At 39.3% G+C, this 23,847-nt stretch overlaps 2 protein-coding genes across 2 annotated transcripts; one reads left to right on the forward strand and one right to left on the reverse strand.

The window, feature by feature from the left end:
- Positions 1 to 5,668: 5,668 nt before the first annotated feature.
- On the reverse strand, positions 5,669 to 14,282 carry LOC121627730 (very-long-chain (3R)-3-hydroxyacyl-CoA dehydratase-like). The gene is made up of 11 exons (XM_041966758.1): positions 14,099 to 14,282; positions 12,494 to 12,539; positions 11,558 to 11,631; positions 10,496 to 10,660; positions 9,459 to 9,510; positions 9,195 to 9,305; positions 7,878 to 8,005; positions 7,254 to 7,366; positions 7,063 to 7,169; positions 6,847 to 6,978; positions 5,669 to 5,884 (listed from the first exon to the last, which is right to left on the reverse strand). Exons 1-11 carry the CDS (start codon positions 14,177 to 14,179, stop codon positions 5,808 to 5,810), a joined length of 1,086 nt encoding a protein of 361 aa, XP_041822692.1. The 5' UTR covers positions 14,180 to 14,282; the 3' UTR covers positions 5,669 to 5,807.
- A 1,385-nt stretch (positions 14,283 to 15,667) lies between these two features.
- On the forward strand, positions 15,668 to 23,601 carry slc22a18 (solute carrier family 22 member 18). Its single transcript, XM_041940515.1, has 10 exons — positions 15,668 to 16,218; positions 17,858 to 17,955; positions 18,100 to 18,245; positions 19,556 to 19,688; positions 20,053 to 20,165; positions 21,051 to 21,161; positions 21,597 to 21,697; positions 21,804 to 21,905; positions 22,601 to 22,721; positions 23,051 to 23,601. The coding sequence occupies exons 1-10, from the start codon at positions 16,057 to 16,059 to the stop codon at positions 23,236 to 23,238; spliced, it is 1,275 nt and encodes a 424-aa protein (XP_041796449.1). The 5' UTR covers positions 15,668 to 16,056; the 3' UTR covers positions 23,239 to 23,601.
- Positions 23,602 to 23,847: the final 246 nt, after the last annotated feature.

Below are 23,847 nucleotides of genomic sequence, written 5' to 3' on the forward strand. Positions count from 1 at the left end.
GAACGAGGCTCAGCATAATGCTGTTAAGAGGATTAGGAGCCGAACACCTCTCACCTTCCCTTCCACACATAACGCTGTATCAATACACCAACATTCAACCCGCGGGGCTGCTCGCAGCTGCCCGTTTGAGGCGAAACCTCAGCGGCGACTCCGAGCGCGGCGCCTGTTGAATGGAGAATAATTAGATGTTCAGAGGCTGACAGCAGGAGGTTGGTGCTCATTTTGGGTGTGGTCAGGTGTAGCCTAATTTTAGGAGTGTACGAGAATTCATTTTAGTTTCCCAAACAGAAGAAACATGGAATACATGTGAAAAGCACGCGCATTTAGAGAAGAGAGGATTCACGGAGTAAATGACAAGTTTCACACATAAACTGGTTCGTCATCACGTTCTGTGTGACGACATCTGATATGAAAACTTACTTTCACAAAGCGCAGGTGGCAATTTAGAAATTTAATGTGAAAAGCTAGTCTTTAAGCTCAGAATTAGAGTTTGAGTAAAGATGGATCAATGAAAAATGATCGCAATGATAAATGAAGTTAAATACGACCAAATTATTCTTCACTGAATTTACAAAAGATCTAAAACCAAGCAATAAAATCACTTTAATCACAGCTGCCTCCAAAACTTGAAGAGGAAACTATTACAAACAAAATATTTTTTTACCTCCATTACCTGCTCATCCACACAGGTGTTTTCACCTCAGGTGATCACTTCTGCGGAGGTCACGTGAGATCACATGAGCAAAAAAGGGATGATAAAGGTCCAAGCTGTCCCGCCCTGACAGACATTACAAAACTAGCAGGGGAGCGAGGGAGCTGTCAATCGAAGTGTACAACAGAAAAGGTCCAATCAGGCAATGTGGAAACACCTGTGTGACACCAACCAATCAGTGACATCACACTGTGACAACTGTGAAGTGATGTGAACGAATATTAATTCAGAAAACTAGAATAGCAGAGAAATAAATGTGAACCGCTTACCTGGACATCAAAACCCAATTTGGACGTGAAATAAAGACAATTAAATTTGAGTTCATTGATTATTTTTTCCTAAACTCTCTCCACAGGTGGTTTTGCATTAAATAACACAGAATAGAAACATAACACAGTTGCCTTAATTGTCACTTTCTCATGCAGAAGGATTCAGTGTGAAAACACAACAATCTGCATCCAGGTTTCATTTATTACAGTGATGCTTTTTTTAATTCTAACATTTCTTTAAAAGCTGAATGAAGCACAAGATGAATCCAACATGTAGTTTTTCCACTGTGCAAAATTAATCTAATCAAAATTCATCTGAAACCAAGTCTGGAGCTCTGAAACAGGTTTTACTTCCTGTAATCACCAAATCTGTGAGGACACTCACTTTATTTAAGTCAGACTCAGAAGACTACTGGAATAAGACTATTGGAATATAACTAAGAAAATTTACTCAAGTACTGTAATTAAGTACAAATTTGGAGTACTTGCATTGCACTTGAGTAAAGTACACATGTTCATGTGTACTTTAACACATGAACATGTTAAAGTACAGCTGAAATGATGTGTCAGTGAACCCATTTCCCAAATGTGACGATTTGCTGCTTTTTCTCTTAAATATTTCAAGTTACTTTTAATGATCTTGAGGTTTTTTGTTGGAGTTTTTACAAACCAAACAATCAGTCGATTAATGCAGAAAATAATCAGCAGATTCATTCAGAATGAAAAGAATCATTGCAATCATCATGCAGTCTGATACAAAATATTTGAAAATTAACCTCAACCAGTTTCAACAGTAAAATCCTGCTTTTACATGAATGACTGAGTCATAATAATCTGAGATCGGATATAACAGTAAAACACTCACAGGGGACATTTTACTGCACTCAATACTTTTAGTACTTCTTTTAAATACCTATACTTTGACTTAAGTAACATTTTCAATGCAAGAATTTTACTTGTAATATATAATTCCACATTTCACATTCTGTGGATTTTGTCCACCGTCTGTTACATCAGAGGGATACTAGGAAGGCATCTCTTCATGAGCAGATTGAAGGTCATTATGAGCACCTGACAGACCTGAAAAGATGTGAAGTCTTCTCTGAAACATCCCAGAACATCTCTCGGTAAGAAAAAGCTTCCTACCGATGCTCTGAAAACATGAGGTTTGGTTGAAATGTCTGCAGAATGTGAAATGAAACGATTGCATCAGATTTATGAGTGTGATGCTGCACCCTCCTTTATCTGAAGTGCATGGTTCTTCTTCTACTCCCTAAAACCAGAAACTAAAGCTGCAGACACCAACTCATGTTAGACTATCAGCAGGCTGATACATCTGAAAGTATTTCATGCTAACAATCACACTGAGAAGCAACAGGTCACAATCTGGTCAAATTAATATCTGCTGAAGCGTTCAGGAGGCCTGCTGGTTAAGATGCAAACCAAACAGACCCCTGTCCTACCCCCATGTCTGAAGTCTGCATCTCCTCTGTAAAACGTCTCATTAACACACAAAAAACACAGCGCCTTCACTGTAGGAACTCTGATGTTTATTTCGGTCAGGAGACTACACTTGTGACAATCGAACGCAGCATTAGTCTGAATTTGCCCACCGAAGCACTTTTGAAATACAATATCAAGCTGTACGTCCACTGCACACCCTTCCCAAAATACAAGTTAATCAGAAACAAACAAATCAAAAGCAACAACTTCAGTAAACACAAATAAACACAGAAGGAATAAAGAAAAGGCTCAAAGGTGAACAGATGGGAAAGGACAAAGACTCCCGTTCAGTCAGTGGAAGAAATGATGAGAGCAAACAGCTCATCAGGACATTTAACGTTTCCTCATTTTTTTCACTGATGAATCTTGAATATTTCAGACCACGAGTACGAGTACAGTAACGACTTCCTTCGTTTAACGCTGCCAAAACTCTCTATTATCTTCACATCAGGGACGGTTCAGTCGGGACACTCGGGCTCCAAATGAAACAAAACCATCAAATCAAGGATCCCCAGTTTAACTCCTGAAAGCAAAGTTCAAGTTAAATCTGCCCATTTAGCCACAAGACTTCCCCGAATAACATTTAGAGTCAGTTGCTCATCTGAAAGACTACAGCTAAAATCCTCATCATACCAATCTTTTAATAAATAACTATTCAGTACAGATTTGTTTGCCCTGCAGATAAAAGACAGATCCGAGTCTGTTCCACCCAGTGAGGCACACAGCTTATTAATCAAACACTGGTATCAGATCAGTGCTCGGTGTGGGCCGATACTCAAAGCTCAGGTGTCTGTATCAGGACTGAAGAAGTCAGATGGATGCATTGCTAAAATCTACTTAGTTACTTTCCACCACTGTCTGTAATCTATTGTTGCATTACTCTGCAGAAACTGCAGTCTGCAGAACAACACACACTAAGCACGTCAGAGCACCACGTCATGTAACTCGCATCAGCTGACACCTGCTGAACACACCAGATTCAAATCAATTACGTGTGCTGCCATAGTGTCTTTATGGGTGACCTCTGCTGATCTTTCTGTCGCTTTCTGTCTATTCAACTCAGCGTCTGCAGGTCAGAGCGCCACGCTTTGCTGTTTTCCAATACGACCACTTGGGGCCACCAAAGTTGTGCATTCTTAAATTCTACACACATGAACTTTAAAACAGCGAGTGATCACTTTATCCAGAGACAACTGGACTCTGGAGGTGCAGTCAGTCCTGAACTGGCAGAAATGTACTCTGTAGAGCAAAAATTACAGTATTGGTAAGCTAAAGGCATGTTCCAAGTTAAAAAAGATCATCTATTTTCTATCTAAGTCCTTTGTCTTCACCCTCTATTCCTGTCCTGACACTTCCTCCTGTCTGTAAAGCACCACAGACTCATTTCGTATATTTTAAACAGGGTCTCTCACGTGTTACATCGCATCATTTTGAACCATGTCCTTCTTGCAGAATTACAAGTTCATAGGACAAAAAACATTTTCAGGTCATGAGGTATAAACACAAGCGTGTGTGTAATCCAGTAGGAAGGATGTCGTGTCAGAAAAAGAGCGGTAATTTGCATGACGTTGTTAATACTCAAAGCAGTGAATGGTTGAAGGCTTCATCCACCGGTGTAAGAAATGCACTGTTGAAGAGACTGAAAACTTACATTTAAAACCGACAGTTAATAGTTCAGCGCCACAGTGTTTTCATGCAAAGGCATCTGAGATCATTTCACTACTGATTCAAGAACCATAAAAGTGGAGTTTTAGCTTATCGACTTGCAACTGGTGTAAACTTGACTCTTCTGACTGATTTTCCGACAATGAACAAGTTCAAAATCTACTTGCAGAGACAAAACTTGCAGAATTTTCATGCAGCTGCAAAGAAGAACAATTTTCAAACTCTCCTGGTGCTTTTAAGGACGTTCAGACATTCGAGAGTTCAGTCTTCTGGCAAATATGTTTACAGGCTTTTCAGACAGTAAAACCCAGAAGAAAATGAGTAAACATGGTATCAGGGGGATGACTGTATGAACTAGCTTCACCCAGAAGCCTCCTCGAACACACCACATGTGCGATAGTATCAAAGCTGTGTTGGCTTTGCATTAGCATGCATCAACAGCACTGTAACAGAAATGTAAGGTTAATAAATGTGACTGTGTAGAAGCTGTGAAACATGTTCATGACCTTCATCCTATAAATAATGTGACAGATATAAATACAGAGAAAATGGTGGACCTGTTGCAACAGGAATTGTTTTCCTAGACCACATGTAACTTTTATATTTCCAACTCTAAAACAAATAACTCCTACAGTGCACATTTATAAACTAAAACCATTCTCTTGTTTCCCCAGCAAGCAAGAAAATCAACAAATATCACTGATTTTAACAGAACTAATCAGAAATAAGAAAACCTCAGACAGCGACTGCAAACACAGACAGAAGTCTTAATAAATATGACAAAATCTTAAGAGGATGTACATGTTTGCGTAATAAATCACTGGATCAACCTGTACAGTGTTTCCAGGTGACGTCCGTTAGACAGTGAGTCTTCGAGCTGGTACTGATTGACAGGATTTGGTCTGGAGAAGGTTAACAGTTCACCCAGTGGAGGAATAAGGTGACCTGCACGCCAACAGCAGAGGCCAGATGCATAGAACTCTGTGGATTCATGACTAAAAGTACAGTTGTGTGTGCACAACGACAGAAATATGCAGAGCATCGTGTTTCATAAGCTGTGGGAGTGTGCACAAGCTTCATTTCCTGTCACACAGTTAACCATAAATGGACGGAGAAATGACCTTAAACACTGTTTGCATATCAATTCACCTGCTCCACCAATCATTAGATAATGAACAAAGAAGATGATGAAGAAGTGTTTCAGTGTTTCACTAGCGAGGCCCCTCGTCACCAGAACAGCTGTCAGTGTGCATGGCTGTGGCTATTTATAGCATCCGTTCCACTAATTCATCACATGTGCCCGTAAACCATCGTCGTGGTGATATCTCAATCAGTATTAAACATAAGGAAATTAAAATTAACTTTACAAATACGCCTCTGAGTGACAGTTTACAGATCGCTGTGTGGACAGCAAACTCTTAACATGACGAGTGAAACTGGCAAACAACCTAAACAATGTTTTATTATAAGGTTACAGCTCTTTTTCATGTCCACATATCATTTATACATCTGGCCCCTGGTGTGTGTGTGTGTGTGTGTGTGTGTGTGTGTGTGTGTGGAGGAAGATGAGAAAAGGCAATTAGAGGAAAAGGAAACAGCTGCTTTATCTCTAAGTGGACAGCAGTTCAGAGGCTGTGTAAAATAAAGGTGGTGATCATTTAGTGGACTTTCCTTTTCTTCAAGCGGTATCGCCTCCTCCTCTGCTTGTACAGGTGTCGGAAATTGATGAAGAGTCCTGTGAAGAAGAGGGAACTTCTGTCAGTATGAAGCTGACGGAGTACTGTTGGCGTCAGTTTGCTGCACAAACTCACTGCTGACTAAAACACAAAACGCTCTGTTTGCAGCGACTTCTCTAAAGATGCCTCAAGTAATTCATTAATTCCTCCACAAACGTTGCTCAGGGGAATGAATTCCCTGCTGTCTCGAACAGTCAGACTTTACTATTTACTCAGCTTTAACTAAACCTAAGCAGCATACCCACGTTTGCTTGGGTTTGTTAATCGATCACAGTGAACGCCATGTCTCATTTGATTCCTCTTATCAGTGTGCACTTAAAACAGTTGTACTGTAACAGCTAAAATAAAACAGACATGGCAGATTCCTGTGGACATAAAGTCCAAGTCTTCACAATTATCACAGATCAACATCTTTAGGTAATTTAGCTTTGGTTCAGTCTGAATTTCATTCAAAGTTCCTCTCCTGGCATCGATTAAAGCCCTAAAAACATATTTAGTTTTCCATGAAAAAATCCCTCCCTGCCTCAAAATGGCTTAACTGTAACTATGTTAGTATGCATAGATGTATGAATATGCAAACAATCACCACCGCTCTCTCCACCCACCCCCGCCTGTTCACCTGCAGCTCCAGCATACCTGCTCACATTTGATGCTGCTCATCAAACACACAAACCTCTGCTTGTTTTCTCTTCTGCCAGCTACAGTACGCTACACGACAAGTGCTAATATGGCCACACTGCACACACTCAAACAGGAAGCAGCCATGCTGTTAACTTTTGCTCCAGACCTGTCTTGTAGCTTATAAAAAACATCCTATGGACATGTTAACAAGTCTAAAAGCTTGATTTTCATTGGAGCAGATAATGGCATTTACACACACTCTTTGGACATGTATTTGCACAGTTGAACCAATGGAAGGCCTGCGGGTGTCAGAGAGGAGGTGTGTTAGTGGACGTCTTACCCAGAAACATGAGGACCAGGTAGATCTGCAGAGAGTAGGAGAAGCTTAAAGAGTTTCCCAGCACTGCCGGGAGGGGGAAGCTGAACAGACGAGTCTCATCAAAGATGGGCAGGGATTGGATCACAGCCACCGCTGGAAACACAACCACACACTGTCAGCAGCACATTTGTTTATGCCGCCATTTTCTCACTAACACGTTACAAACTAGTCACTAACCTTCAGCCACAACCCCCAGCGGGTACAGAGGGATCCAGAGGCTGTATCTCAGCCACGTTAACAGCTTCCAATCTGTGCCGATGCAGGCCAGCATGTAGAAGGGGTACCTGATGTAGAGGAGGAAGAGCTGATGTTACAGCAGGCCACAACTCATGTTAACCAGAGAGACGGGGAAGGCGACGCGAGCGCACCTGAAGATCTCGATGGTGCTCCACAGGTAGAACACGAAGAAGACGACAGGTTTGTTCTGCATCTCTTCCAGACTGCCGAAGATGACGAACAGAATGACGTTCCTGCCGGCCACCTGCAACATCACACAGCAGCATAAGAACCATGACTCCTCAAGTTCTAAGTTCAGCTCGGAGCCCAGTAGAGGAAGACTGTTTTTCAATGAGTCTTATTATTTTAGCCACCTAAAAGCAGCGTAAGCAAAGTTTATGCATTAGCCTCGGCACATCATCGCTGCAGCTTTGTTGCAGGCTCTGCTGGAGCTGATGTGCACCACCTCAAAAATATAACCACACATAAGCATTATGGTGCCCACAGACATAGCAGGTGGAGCAGGTGGAGAGAGCACTCCACCAATTAAGCATTGCACTCCTTTAACCCCCATTCCAAAAAAGTTGGGACACTGTAAAACATAAATGAAAATGGCCAAATAGTGTATGTGTGAATATTCCACTGGCTGCCTTTTTAATTATACTGTATATAATTTCATATTTTCTCATTCTTTCACTATTTGCAGTAAATGGCAAAACGTCTTCAGGATTAAAATCATGTTAAAATGAGAAGTGACCGCCTCCCCTGATGATTACCTGTATCATAGCAGGAAAAAATCCAGTCTTAACCAGACCCAGGAGGGGATTAATAACCTCGAGCACGGCCATCATCTGACAGAAATACATCATGTCGGCCGTGGTGTGGAAGGTATCATAGAACGAATCTGTGGAGGGCGAGAGAAACAAACAGACATAATTAAACAGCATGTTGCATGAGCCACGATCCATAATACTCATGATCATTTGCAAAACAAATCCCTGCTGTGTTCCTGTTTCTATTCAAATGAGCTCATCTGTGAATAGCTCCTCATAAACAAAAACAAAGACCTCTCTTACTGCGTGTTCTGGACCTCCTGTTTGTTTTATTTCACTGCTCAGCGGTGCTAATTGTGTTTGCCTCTTTTCTGCTTTTGTGTTGCATAGACACTCACCCAAAAATGATTTATTTAGTCCATAAAATTCAAAAGCTATTAACAAGCGTAATTGTTTGTTTTATTCCTGTTTTTATCTTTATTTGGTTCCTCCCTTTGCAGTCTGCCAATTCTGCTTTTACTCAACTTTTTCATGTCGAGTGTCTTTGTTTTCACTTTGCTGATTTGTGTGATGTACTGAACAAAGCACAAGAATAATGTCACTGACAATAGGGTGACTATATATAAACTGTGTTTGACTACCTCTGGCAGGTTTCAATAGCAGCTGCCTGGAAATCAGTCCTAAAACGTTCAGTACGTATTTGAAAATGTTTGGCAGGAAGATGAAGATTGAAACACAAAACCACACTAATGGCCCTAAATAGCTTAAAATGAGAACTAACTATTGTCATTATTGAGGTTCTTCTCTGCAGAGTTTTGTCCATTTGTTCTCTCACCCTGGATTTTTTTTAATAGCTAAGATCTGGCCACATAAAAATAAGTCAGACAGGGAAAGAAAGACGAGCAGTCAGCTGATCAGACAGGTTGTAAACAAAACCGGCAGGATAGCCAAACTCATTTGGAAGAGCAAACAAACGTGATCAGAACAATTATTACCCACACTTCATGTTGTAAACATCATAGTTCACAGACAGACCTCCCTGCTTCAACTCTGACCTACCACATGTCCCGTAGTTGCGTGCTCACTTTAAGATTTACCTTCCAGTAAGGTGGTTTAAAGTGTTGGTTAAACCTGTCTGATTGTCTGACTGTGCCTTCGGACTTTTCCCACATCTCAGCAACACACTTGGTGAGCACGATGCTACCATGACTGATAGAAATTACGGCCAAAATGATTCTTTGTAGGCTACTTTGTCTTCTTGTGGCGGATGACTTGTCCTTTACCTCATAGACTGACCGGTTGTTAATTTTTTGAACAAACCTTGACCAAGAATGAAGAGGCGAACAGTCATGTTGACAAAGATCCAGGAGAATCCAAGGAACTGCACCAGGTTGTACATAAACAGGTAGCCTTTCTTCAGGCCGAGGTACGCTGAGGAAACAGAAGAGCTCAAGTGAACAACTGCTGCTAAAGCTCCTTCAACAGGATAATAAAAGTCTAAGACGACATTAATGACAAAGCTCCAATTAGAAACATTAGTGTGAGTTTTTGATGTTTGCAGGTGACGAGTTAAGCGCGACTCACGGTCTTTACGAACTCTTGACTCCACGCTGATCCTGTTGATCTTCTCCTCCTCCTGAAAGAAATCCCGCCATCACAATCCCACTTTGCAAACACCAGGCATGTTGTACATTGTTTTTTTTTTATTTGCTGCTGTCTTCACTTGTTTTAATATCGCAAATATGAATTAGGATCTCTGAAATCTCCCATCAGCTCCAGAGCAGCTGACTCACCTGTTTTATTTGAGTCAGAAACACTCACTTTTTTATCAGGAGTACATTCACAAACTAAACAAGACTCTAAATTCATAAATGTAATAAAATAAAAATTTGTGATATCAACACAGTGTAAACAGCAACACATTATAAAGTGCTGTTTTTTACTTGATTGTTTGCTTGAAACAGAAAAGCACAACAGAAGCTGTATTGACGTCATGCAGTAAAATCTAAGAAAATGTAATTGTCTACAGCATCACGTTTGTAGGACCGAACAGATAAAGACTCTTTTAGTTTTCAATCAAGAAAATCTGAGGAGGCAAAAACTACAACATTGAAACCAAACAATCAAGAACCAAAAACAGAGCCTTGGCAGCCTTGGTAACAAAACTTTTGTTGCTCTTCTCATCTCTGTTTTATTCAAAAACAGGTTTTACTGGATCATTTATGAACACGTACACAGGATCCCAGTAATAGTTGAAATTTTTTTCCAGTTTTAAAATTGTGACAGCCCAGTTATAAAGCTGTAACAGGAGACTTTGCTAAGTCATGTGTAGGAGACGTTCACACTAATATCCTAGTAAAGGTGAAATGTTAGGCAGCTTATTTGAAACTACTCCTGATCCAGGTTGAACTTTTCCAGACCACAATGAGTGATGCAAAGTTTTGTGGGACGGTTTTGCAAGGCTAAGCATGAGGAGAACCTGTGGCTAAAAAAAGCTTTACACACACCTGTTTTTTTCTTGGCTGCACCAACAATATATACTATATATACTACAACAACAAACCTGTTCGCTCCCACAAAGATGACATTTTGCAGTCATTTTGCCTTTTTCAATTTCCTACCTTAGCTTGCAGCTCCATCTCGGCGTCAGACTCATCCAGCCAGCGGTCGAAGTCAGGAGCCAAAAACAGAGGCTTCTTCTCCTGCAGCGTCAGCCGGTCCCACCAGCGCTCCTCCTGCTTCTTGATCTTGATGTCCACCTGACGCTGGGTGGACCTGTGGTTGAGCTGATAACACAGTATTAGAAAATTATGTATGGTTTCTCAACAGAGACAAAAAATAAAGGCAATAAAATAATGTGAGCAGCTGTGTGCAGTGTGTTCCTCTGTATCCTTCACTCAAGAAGATTGTGATAAATACTGTCAGCATTTGCTGCTGACGGTCAACAACCTTGCCTGGTTAAAGGTCACAGAACTGCAAACTGCATCTAAATGCATTTTAGTTCAGGGTGGAATAAAAACCTGCAGCTCTAAATTCACTGATAATAATGACTGAATATCCCAGGCCGTGGAGTACCAGCTAATCAAGCCTCACTTCAGCAGGGAGGCGTTTTTCAATCAGCCTTCACTTTGACATGACGGCAGTCATTTCTAGCTGAAACACTGGCTCAATCAGCACCATGACGCATTACCCTGCAGTTCTTCATGTACTCCAGTTATGATAAAACTGGGAATCTTTCATCTGAACAGCAGGAAAAAATCATATAAGGTGTTCTGGAAGTTTAAGCTTGTATTGGCAGAATATGTTTAAAACTAGACAAATAATATGGTAAATCTTTATTGCATTCTTTTATGAAATGCAATTATTATCTTTTAAACTTTCATTTCCAGTTGTCCTTTAGTCATTTTGGAAGGTGTGGGCTGAGCAGGGTCTGACATTTACAACTGTCATACCAACTCAAGCCACTACAACTTACATGAAGATAGAAGATAATAAAAAGTGTGTCAAATACAAGACATGGTAGGAAAATAAACAGACTGAATAACTGCCCTTCTGCACTGTGCTATTTGATTTATAGCTTTTCTCAAAAATGTCAATCACATTAAAATGAAGCGAAAACAATAAATTTCAACGTAACAATCAATTTCACCATTAATTAGTAATGGATGAATAAAGATGAATACCTCAGGTCTGACAGTTTCCAGAAACTCCAAACTGAACTCGTATTCGTTATCTCCTTTAGCTCCATGGCCCTGTGCTGCGGAACAATAATAAGATTATATTCTTACATTACAAAAATATTAGACTTTACATTGTATTTCATGCATTGCTGCCATAACAGATCCCATTAATAAAGTGAAGATTTGTAGAATATTTTGCAGTTAAGCTTCACTTCAAAATTGTTATTATACAACTGAGCCACTTCTCTTGAGCCGTTCATCAGAGTTTTTTTTCTCTTAAATGTATGTTTATAATTTCAACCACTTCTAACCACTCTTTCCTTCTTTGTACTGCAACTGCTGCACAATTACCACTGGGATAAGTTCTATCTTATCTTATGAACCAATGTACAGTCCTGATTCCAAAAAAGTTGGGACGCTGTGTAAAACACAAATAAAAACAGAATCAATCACTTGCAAACAAGCTGAGTTTACTGACAACAGTTTTCTGAAGTGTTCCTGAGTCCATGTATTAATCTCTTTTATACAGTCATGTGTTCACAAAGTGGTGAACCTCGCTCCATCCTCGCTTGTGAGCTTAGCTGAACTTGAGACTGAGCCTTTCCAGGATGCTCCTTTCACACCTGTTCATGATGCTATCACCTGTTACCGATGAACCTGTTTACATGTGGAATGATCCAAACAGGTTTTTCTGGAGCATTCCACAACTTTCCCAGTCTTTTGTTGCTCCTGTCCCAACTTGTTTAAAAAATGTTGCTGCATCAGATTCAGAATGAGCAGATATATACAAAAATCAATGAAGCTGATGAGGTCAAACGTTTAACATATTGTCTTTGTGCTGTTTTCAGTTAAGTTTATGTCAAAAAAGTTCAGATTCTGTTTTATTCATGTTCGCTCAGAGTTCAAACTTTTTCTTGGATCTGGTTTGTAAATACCAACCTCTGAAGTGAAGTGTGTTGTTTTCTTGCAGGCTGATGTCGAGATTCTGAAAAACACAACGGCAGCCATGAAAACCAGGCCGACAGCGGCGCACGCAATGGACAAAACTATGAGGTGGAAATTAAAGGACAAGTCTGATGATGTTCTATATGTGTCTTATTGTCAACAGACCCCATGATAAGACCAAAGACAACAATGTGTTGTCTCTCAGTACTCATAGACTTCCATACTGTGTCTGTTTCACTCAACCCCAAGCCCACTGGTTCCTACTGAAGATACAAATCTTTAAAAACAGGTCACACATGTATAGTTATACTCTAACTATACTATACTAATGTTTTAAAAGCTGGTTACTGTAGCTTTTAGCAAACGTTACTCATTTAGGAGAAAATAGTGCATTTCTTGGGGACTGTTCAGTGGTGGATTAATACACACTGATGCTCTGTACTTTACAGCAGCAGGACTGTGTATGTAGGTTTATAGACAACAATGGAGCTCTATGAAACAGATGATTATGATATGTCAGGCTTTGGCTACACAGACAATATTGGAAATATATAGAATATCAACAGACTTATCCTTTAAAAACAGTAGCCAGTTTATTAGGTACACCTAGCTGAGAGTAATGCAGCCTAATACAACAGCCCTGAAATAAAACCTATTCAAATGAACGTGTGTGACATGACAGGTGTTCTTCTCTCAGGCCGTTTCAGTTATCATTAAGCCCCCCTCCAAACAGGCTTAACAAGATCCAGAACAACCATTAAAAGTCATGCATCTTTTATAAGACACTTGTCTAACAGATGCAGGTCGAGGACGAGTGAACCTGGAAAGAAGAAGAGCCTGTATTTCTGATGCAAACACACAGACAGCAGAAAGAAATTAATCAGTGACAGGCTCAGTGATGAAGTGAAGACAAAAGCCACCCAAAATCCACACAGTTCTTAATAGAGGTTTTGACCGGCTGACACAAATCATCAACATATTAATGCTTTACAGAGCTGAGCTCTTCCATGTATTGAGTTATGGATCAGCACAAGTGAAGTTGTCGAGCTGATAACGGCTGAATGCGAACATGGAAGTCATACTGGAGCTGTCACGTTCAGCTGTCATTCTCCATTAGCTGCTTGAGAAATCATTGAGGCGCTTAGTGTTGTTTCGTAGCGTTAATTTCGACAAGTTTCTTTACACCCTTTACAAAACCGTTTGCATTATTTGAGCCCGGCGACACACATTAAAACGTCCGTTAAATCGTGTTATTTAAGCGGCAGAAAAACATGAACATATACTTTTCTGAACACGGAACCAATGTGTAATAATTTAGGTTGTTCTCTTTGTTTTGGCCTTCACAAATTAACGCTGGAGGTCAATTTAGCCACCTTGTAACTGCACACCATCACTTAGCTAACAGTTAGGCTAACTGCATCTGCTATAAATGATGCTATCGCGACAGCAGAGAACACATTAGCTTAGCTAGCTAGCTACATACACATCATTAAAGAAATAAAGTTTAGAGACGTTTCAACCCATTATATGAGCAGTAACCGACAAGTCTTTGTAAGTTAAGGCTGAAAGCAGCCTGCAGGATGTTTTGGACTGTCCTACCTTTGCATCGCTCAGTTCCACCCGAAGATAAATCTCTCCGTGGCGCTGAGCCCAGTAAACATGAGGGGTGAGGATGTGCATTGTCTCGCTGTGTTTTCTGATATCTACATGCCATACAAATAGGAAATTTTACTCAAAATGATGAACCGAAGTCCTCATCTGATACTCCGCCAACCCCTCACACTACAGAGTGGCTACCGACCAGATGATGGGACAAACTTCCGGGAGGAGGTCGCTCACGGACTTCAAAATAAGACACCTAAAGCGCCGATAGGCACCTTAATAAGAATAAAAGTCGTAAAACGTTTTGTTTTAAAGACATATTTAAGACATAAAAACAGTGTGAAGTATTCAGATCATTTTCTTATTTAAACTTACTAATACCATGTTATAAAAATAGTCTGCTACAAGAAGAAAGTCTGCATTGAAAAGCATTATCAGGAAATGTATTTAAAAAGTAGTAGTAGTCTTTGGGTCCAGATGTTATATACTGGAACAAACTGTCATCTGTCTCAGTATTAGCAGAATATTTGCATTGCCCCCTCTGCCACAGGAGGCGTTAAGAGACTGCCTTGTGAAATCTGACCTGTCTTTCTGGGGATATACCCTGTGATAGTTTTCTTTGGTATACTACAGCATTTAGTGCCACTAATTAAAGGTTACAATAACACCCAGGTCAATGCAGAATCCCATGTAACACTGCTGAAAGCTTGTTTTAACTTTATATTTGCAAAACAAAGAAAGACAAAAAACAAACAAACAAACAAAAAAAAGAACAGGGACTGCTGCACTGGGTCATGCGCTAATTTTGAGACTGAGTTATGCCTAAAAGACCTTGGATTGCTTACACAGAGTTTTAACCCAAGAGACATTTACAACTGTGCAAAGAAAATCTTATTCTTATGTTGAATAAATTGAAAATAGAGTGTTAATGATGGATTGCCTTGCTTATTAAATCATAGGTGAATATAATCCTGTTTCAGCTCAGTGACATAATGCAGTGAGAGTTTGTTCAGTCTGGTCAGTATGTGATCCTCAAAGCATGAGGGTTTCCATCCAGTTCACTACTGTTAGGCCTCCTTTTGAGCACATACTTGTTTATTTTTATCAAGCAACTACAATTTTGAGATACATTTCAGAGGAAGATACTGTAGTTTTACAACAATATTTGACAGCTGCAATTACTGGTGACTTTAAAGGTGAATATTTTACATTTAACAAAACATGTCCTACATTGCCACAGGAAAACTTTTCACAATTTATTTTGGGATAGATTTAAAACTGGCAGGATGCATATTGATTACTTTTGATACTTTAAATAAACTTATTCCATCACATTTCTGTAAAACTACTCTTTTTTGTCATTGTGATGGACTACTTTCCACTGCGGTATTGCAACTTTGCACTTTGACCTCAGCAGGGGCGAACTTTTTCAACCAAAGTTTCATCCATAATCATTCAAATGAGCGAGGACTAAAGGACCTCCTGAAACCTGCAATGTACTACCTTAGCAGGAGTTCTTGAATGCATCACTGTAGAAAACTTCCCGGTGTGATTTTCTTTGATAGACGTTAACGTCACTCGGCTCGTAAAGTAAATTACGGTGATGTTACAGGAATAACTTATACTTAACTTAAAATCAATGACAGGTACAGCTATCCTAGTGAATAATGCATCAACCAAACACTTTTGTTTTTCCATTTTGGATTTTAATTCTTAATAAGTAGCTAGCTAACTTAACGTTTCCTCCGTTACCGCCTCCTCTGTTCGGTTCCAAAGTACAAGTTAACGTAAGTTTAGCTAGTTTCTCTGAGAGGTCACCCGGTCAGAGGTTATTTTCCTGGGCAATTGACACCTCCCTTTCTTCGCAGTTTGATTCCCACGAACTGTCAGGTCGCTGCGGTTCGGTGAGGTAACATTAACGTTAAAGTCCTGAACGGTTTTCTACAAGAAGCAAAATGAATCGAAGAACAGAAACAACCGAAGAAACCTCCAGAGCTTCAGTTTCCCCACAGATTAACAGTGCAGAGCAACGAAAGAGGACCCAAATTATTTACGTCGTCTACCTCATCGGTGCTTTGGATATTACATGGATGTTTTTGCAGTTTTCTGTTACACCTGTAAGTATGTCTGTCACTTCAGGAGGAATCCGAGATTTCCGTGCCTGCCGTGAATGTGAAAACGCACCAAGAAGCGCGTGTAGTGAAGCGAATTAACGCTGGAGATGCGTTTAATTACCGGTGTAGTTCATAATAGTAACGATGAGGGCCTGTGTCATTCATTATGACCAAGAGTTTTCATGTCCACTACACGATACACTAAGATTAGCGGTGTGTGCTGTGAGTACATTAATTAAAAGCAGCACCCACACTGTAAGTCAGATCCTTTAATAGTGCATAGTGATAGTACTTAATTACAAGTAAAAGTTCTGCAGTCAAAAGTGTACTTCATTAAGTGTACATATGTATTATCTGCGAAGTGTACTTAAAGTGAGAGTTGAGTCAGGTTTGTCTGATCATTGCCACTGATGACGACTTTATTGATGCTTTTTATCAGAACCAATGAATGAATATGTATTTGCCTTTGGTGGAGCTTATTGTACCTACTTTACATTACATCTGAAATGATTAGTTGATTAATCAATTAGTCGATACCCACAAAAATCAATCCAACAGTTGTAATAATCAATGAATCATGTAAGGCGTCTTTGAAGCTATCCCAAACATTTGGGGCTTTGGCTTCACAAATGTGAATATTTGTGAAGTCTTTTTGATACTAAATTTAATATCTTTGGGATTTTGACTTCGGATTTGAAGACTTCGATGAGATTTTTCATCACTTCCTGACATTATATGATGCCACAGACAATCTCTTTATTTATCTTTTTGTTTAGCAGAGGTGCTCTGCAGCTCTCCTGAAGACATTAAGTCAAATTCAGAGTGGTGTTTCGTGGTGTCATTAACAAGCAAAACAACAACAATGTAGTAGAGCAAAAAGATCTTTCCCTCTGAAATGTAGTGGATCCTTAGTCATGTAAAAAGGAAATACTGAATTACCACTCAAGTACTTCTAAGTGGTACTCAAGGAGATTTAACAGTTGCTTTAAGCATTAAGTATTTATGAGAGGGACACAGTGGGCTGTGTACTACTACACAAATCTACACTGGTCTATTAAGTGCATTTGGGAATAATGAAAATAAGTTTTTTTTAAAGTGACTGGAATTATTGGACAAATTCAGGTGATATATTGTTTCAAGTTTGACTTTTGCAAACTGTTCTGACCTCTGTTACCTTTGGACTGATCACTGCAAGCTGATGTGCTCATCAACAGTAAACTCTTGACAATCAGTTAATCATTTCAGTCACTTTTCGAGCAAAAATGCCAAACCTTTGTTGCTTTTGATTTTCTTAAACGTGAGAATTTACTGCTTTTCTGCTTTTTTATAGTCTGATTTTCTTTAGTTTTAGTCTGTTGGCTGGACAAAATAAATGTGAAGACATCATCTTGTGCTGACTTTCAAACTGTGAAAGGAGAAACACACTCTTATCACTAACTACTCCAAATTACAATAAACTTAGATCCTACATTGTTGCGTAATGTGCTTCTTTGAACAGGTTCTTCACACTCAAGTTTGGCATAATACTCCTGAGTCACACAAGTGAATGTCGCATGCATAGATTTACATACGCTGTCAAACTAAAGTAGCTCTATTACTACATATATTGATACCAATGTATTCTCATTATGTCTCTCCATAGTATTTGGCAAAGAAACTTGGCTTCGACACCTTGTGGTTTGGTTATTTGCAAACCACGGTTGGTGTAATCCAGCTGTTTGGGGGTCCTCTATTTGGAAGGTAAGGCTGTCGCGGCCACTTTTACAGAGGTGCATTCAGGTTTTCTTCACGTATCACAGAAGCTGCTGTGTTAGCCAATATGAGCGACCCACACTGTTTTTGTCTGGAAGAAATCTTGTGGTTTCTGGGTTTTGTTGCTGGCAGGTTTGCAGATCTCTTCGGAGCACGAGTGGCTTTGTCTCTGGCGTGTTCAGCAACAGTTGTTTTCTTTCTGCTGCTGGCCATAGCAGAACATCCTGCCATGCTGTTCATCCACAAACTCCCCACAGTCTTCATGCATGTGCTGTCTGGTGAGCACCACTCATCTTCACCCCTCCTCACTCGGCTGAGCATTTTAAACTTCAAACTAGATTGTTATTTGGTATATATTAGTCATTCATTGGTATTTATTTATTCCTCTTTTCCTTCAGTAATACTAATAGAAAGTATTAGTATAGTAGTATAAGTATTAGGGCCAAAAACAGCGGAGATGTTGAGTCACACTGTAATGATATTATGAGAAAAAATGATTTTAAAAAATTCTAGAAATATGACAGATTTTTTAAAGAATATTCTCAAAATATTACAACTTTTTTCTTGAAATATTAGAAGTTTTTTCTTGCATCATTTTGAATTTAGTCTTGAAATCTCATGTTATTTTTACAGCGTAATATGGCATTATATCAAATAAGCATGCAAATGAAGAATTTGCCATTTTTTACATGTTTAATAAACATTTAAAAACTCATTTGTAGGATGACATTTTTCTAATGTGTCTGTGTGTATACATTAACTATGTGCGTCTATGGAAAAGTATGTGAACGGACAAATTGTGTATATTTCCATATGTACACGACCGTGTGTGTGTGCGTGTGTCTTTATGTTCCTTTATGTATATACTGTACATATTTGCTCTGATCATCTTTTACTATTTTACTACCATGTTGTAATTGATCATTTTAGTGCTGCTCAATGTCCAGCAAAGCTTAAATTTTGCTGTTATTGTCTTGTGAAGCAGTTTGCATCATCTGTTTTGAAAAGTGCTGTCTATAACATTTTTTTTTATATTATTATTATTAGTAGTAGTAGTGGAATTATATGCAGCCCAGAAGCCATCTTCCACACCATGCTAGGAATAAAGGAGAATAAAAAGAAAGTCTAATGTAATTCTGAATGGAGAAAAATATCAATTGGGATTCAGTGTCAGCAGACAATCAGTAATAAGGACATCCCCACTTTATACTCAATTTTACATTGCGATCCATAGTCTGTCGTTAAGTGTGGCGAAATATCAAAGATGGGGCATTCAAGAATCTCTCCTCTGCTACTGAGAAGTGTTCAGTGGTTGTGTATCTTGATCAATCCAGAAACAATCAACATTCACATTTACACACTGCAGTCACTGACATTTTAACTGCATACGGCTGATAAATAAGCAGTATTTGTCTCAAGTTCTCACGCAGTAACCTTGAAATATGTAAGATAGTTAGTAGATAGAAGTTTCACCCCTCTGCGCTGCTCTACTGTATGACCTAAACTCTATGATCAAATACCCTTTGATCCCAATTATGTTTTTATTGACTATCCTGAAAGTATTTTTACATCCCTCTCCTGTCTGCAGCGTGTCAGATGGTCGTCGCAGACCTTTCAGAACCTGAACATCGGGCAGATGCTTTATCCAAACTAGGTCTGTGTTTTGGCTTTGGTATGATAGCTGGCTCCACGTTGGGTGGCCATCTGAACACGCGTTATGGGTGAGTGTCGCTGTATGTGCATAGCTGTGTGTTTTGCGTTGGGTGGTGGAGAATGAGTCCAGTTCCCCAAACTAAACATATGGTGGGCTATAGCTAGATTTTACAACTCTGTGATGTTAAGAGCTAAAAAGGAGTAAATGTTGGACTTAAATGTGTTGGGTCACCACAAGCAAGACTCCAAGTGAATGCTAATGTTGCTCCATGTCCGTTGGGTGCATGAATTAGCAACTCTTTGTTAACTGATTTCAAGTTTTACGTCTTTAAGTGATTTTTATGTGTGTGTTGAATTCTAATATTTATATATACGATAGCTATAGTAAACCTGAAATGTCACCTAAGATTGCTTTCACTTTGTATTTCCCAGGGAGACATTTACTGCATGTTTTGGTGCTGTGGGGAGTGCCTTCAGTTTACTGTTGGTTTTAAAGTTCATCCCAAAAAATACCAAAGTTCAAGCTTCAAGAACCAACGCAGACAGTAAGAGACACTTCGCCTTCTATCATCTTCTAAATGCTGATGTTCAGACTTATGGCACTCGGGCATAGGTTAAAGTTCAACTGAAATCACATTCAATCATCTCTTTTTGTATTCAAAATGGTTTTTTTTTTGTTTTAAAATGAAGAAAAAACTGTCTTTGGGACTGAAGAGTTAGTCAAACAGCAGCAGCAGACATAAGCAGACCAAAGTGACATTTGCAGGTACATTAAAGGGCCGTCTACACCAAAAACAATAACTATAAAAAAAAACTATAAAACATAAAGAAACACTGAAAGCCAATCACAATCTATCCAAATTTACAGCGCATCATGTTCAACATGGCAGATGACACTGGAGAGACTCATCTTTTCTTCAGGTTTTAAAAAAAACTTTACTGCGTTTATTAATGTAGATGCTCATTGTAATGGCCGTTGTTGTAGTTATCACGTCTTGTGTGGATGGCCCTTTACATACCGTTTTAATGTGCTGCAGCTGACCAGCTATCTAGCCTGCAAGCACTTTTCCCCGGTGAATGTTTGGTTCGGTGCTCCTGTAACAAGCAAAGGTGCAGGACGAGACCGATTTATGTTTGTCAGTAAGAAAAGAATGAGACATCAGGAAAGAGTCTCTGGCTGCTGTCTGGCTGGTAGTCAGTGTGAGTGTCTGCCTATTGATCTGCCCATTCTAACCAGTCTACAGACAACTGACATTATTCTGACAAATGAATCTAAAGATAGGGAGGATTATGAAATAAAAAAATATGAAGTATAAATGTCGTCCCTTTGATTTCCGATTTGTTAAAAACAGGATGAAAGCATTTAGCTGGCATTATTTGTGCATGTGTTTGTACATCAATTTTACCTTTTCTCTTTCAATTCGCTGTAGGTGAGAACAAAAACAAATCAGTATTCAATATGGGAGAGATCACAAGACTGATGAAGTTTCCAGGTGTGGTGCAGACGTTTGTCGTGAAGATAGTTGCAGGTTTGCCCTCAGGTGAGAGTTTACATGAGGTTTCTGTGGTTCACTTATTGCTTTCTGTCCTGTATTTTTTTTATACATAAAGAAAGAGTGTTGATATCTTTCTTGCTGTGTAACAGAAAACATGTTGTGTGAATTACATATATATTTTTTATTTTTTCCCATAATTTCTCCGTTGCACAATATGGACAATCAACAGTCAATGTTGCTGTTTATAAAGGCCTGATGTGCGTGGTGGCCTCCCATTTTTCTGGACTGAAGACATGTCTTCACTGCACAGTTGATTATTTAAGACTTTGTGTTGGGAGGCCACTCGCAAAGATCTGCCTGGTATGTAAAAAAAATAACGTAGGTAATAACGATCTGCAAAGTCGAGGTTCAGTAGAGTCACATTTAAACAACTTTGAACATTTTACGGACGCACTAAAACTCTTTCTTCTCTCTCCGAAGGTATTTTCCAGGTGATGTTCTCCATCATTGCGTTGGAATTCTTTAAACTGCGGCCTGAACAGAATGGCTATCTCATGGCTTATTTTGGCATAGTCCAAATGGTAAGTGTTATGCAGATTTAAATGCAAGACAAGCTGACTGTGATCAGTGCTTCATGTGTTCCGCACTGCAGCAGACGAGGTGATTAAAACCTGGATGTTTGTTCAGGTTGTTCAGGGGGGAGTGATCGGGCGGCTCACAGCGAGGTACTCTGACAACTCGTTGCTGCTTCTGTCCATCGGAGTTTCTGCTCTGGTGGGACTATGTCAGGTACACACAAAAACACACAAAGCAAGTATTTAAAGTGCTGAAATGGATCTCCAAAAAACAGCTTGATAAAACTCATCCTATACAAGACTGACTTTGTTTTTGTTTTTTGCTACTTTTACTTTGTTCTTGTTCAGCTGTATCTGAATGTCAGTGTGTCAAAAGTTGCAGCACAGTGTGTGTTGCAGCTCAGATTAGAGCTAAAATAATTACTTGTTTTCAATTAGTTGATCGACAGAAAATTTATAGATGATTTTTCATTGATTTAAGTCATGACCTAAAGCTCTGTGAGGCTGTGCTGTGAGCTGAATGCTATCATCAGCATGCTAACATGCTTACAGTGACAGTGCTAACATACTGATACTGTTAAACAGGTATTATATTTACAATGTTCACCATCTTAGCTAAGCGTGATAGCCTGTTAGCATTTGTTAATAAGCGGTAGGCCTTGACCACACGTATACAGATATTTTTTAATGTGAATGTTTTCTCTGCATACACGGGGATGCAAAAATGACAACAATTGCTCAAAGTACCTGACGATGATGTCTGCACCGATAGAACAGTCAATCCGACAGTTGTGAGATATTGACTGGTGGACTGACTGACATTGCTCATTCATACCCAATAATGAAAGTGATCTTTAGTTGCACCCCCTGCTCAAATACTTTTATTTTGATGTCTCTTTCTTTCCGCAGGCTTACATGCAGAATGTGTTCCAGTTCTGCCTCACCGTCGTCCCGATGATGTTCTCTCTCAGCGTGTTTAGTGTCATCACAGACAGCATGCTCACCAAGAGCGTCCCATCCTCTGACACAGGTGAAGTCATCATGCTTCTGTGCTCCCACAGCACACAATTAGAAAATCGCCAAAAGATAGCTGGCGCTCCTTCACAGGCTTGAACTTTACAAAGCTGCATTTCAATCACATGATGTGTGGCTGCATCTGATTGCAGATACTTTAAACAAAAGGAGCAAAACTACAATCTGTCACTGCATCAAAACCAAATCAAACAGCACAAAAGACTGAAACCTGAAACCTACAGACACGGTTCATATCAGATTCATAAGCCTAAAATGAACATTTAAAATATAATTTCAAAATGCAGATATTAATCCCGGTGTTTGTTGAACTCTCTTTGTACACAGGCACAATGCTGGGACTGTGTGCATCTGTCCAATCCCTGCTTCGCACAGTCGGGCCGACAGTGGGCGGCTTCCTGTATGTGAACTACGGCATTTCCTGTATAGGCTTAATCCAGTTTTTTGTGAATTTTGGCGTGTTTGTGTACCTGCTGCAGCGTCACCTCAAGAAGACAACCGAGCAAACAGCATGAAATCTCTGAGTCTTTGAAAAGCTTCTTCTCTTCTCCTATATGTCCAAAAACTAGATAGAAATTAATGTTTGATTTTTGGAACAATCATTTTTACAACTGCACATATTTAAAGTTCACTTTTGCAGTTGTTTACAGGATGAGATAAGGTCAAGTCGTTCATTCAGGTTTCTTGCTCTGTTGTATAATCTGAGGTTCTGGACCAAACCACTAGATGGAAGCAAATCATCTGTTTTACCTGATGATGCTCTTATTTTCCAAGGTTCATAGTTCACATTCACATCAGAGCTGCACTTTAAAATCAGTTTGTTCATATTGAGATTTTATTAAACAAATCAAACATTATTAAATGTTGGATCAATCAAAATCCTTTCTAACTGAACATAGTTATATTAGAACAATTAGTGAATTGTAATGAAATTATTACTTTTTAATTTGTCATTGTTTTTCATTAAAACTTTAAAAAATGAATCTATTTTTGTGCATTAATTCATTTAAAGGAAGTAAAACATATCTTTATCTTAAAGAGCCGCTGCTGGGTTTCACTTGGACCACTTGGTGACGGTCTGAATGCTCTGCTGCTGGTATTCTGTGGCAAAAGCAGAATATCTA

This window comes from Chelmon rostratus, chromosome 1 (genome assembly GCF_017976325.1).
Source record: "Chelmon rostratus isolate fCheRos1 chromosome 1, fCheRos1.pri, whole genome shotgun sequence".
NCBI classification, from domain to species: Eukaryota; Metazoa; Chordata; class Actinopteri; order Chaetodontiformes; family Chaetodontidae; genus Chelmon; species Chelmon rostratus.

Bases quoted from the DNA above. Each gene is read 5' to 3' on its own strand.
- slc22a18 (XM_041940515.1), top strand. From the start codon at position 16,057: ATGAATCGAAGAACAGAAACAACCGAAGAAACCTCCAGAGCTTCAGTT. The intron at 16,219-17,857 runs GTAAGTATGTCT...GTCTCTCCATAG, and splicing joins TGCAGTTTTCTGTTACACCT to TATTTGGCAAAGAAACTTGG. The intron at 19,689-20,052 runs GTGAGTGTCGCT...TGTATTTCCCAG, and splicing joins CATCTGAACACGCGTTATGG to GGAGACATTTACTGCATGTT.
- LOC121627730 (XM_041966758.1), bottom strand. From the start codon at position 14,179: ATGCACATCCTCACCCCTCATGTTTACTGGGCTCAGCGCCACGGAGAG. The intron at 11,632-12,493 runs GTTGGTATTTAC...ATTGTTCCGCAG, and splicing joins CAACACACTTCACTTCAGAG to CACAGGGCCATGGAGCTAAA. The intron at 7,170-7,253 runs GTGCGCTCGCGT...CCTCTACATCAG, and splicing joins AGCACCATCGAGATCTTCAG to GTACCCCTTCTACATGCTGG.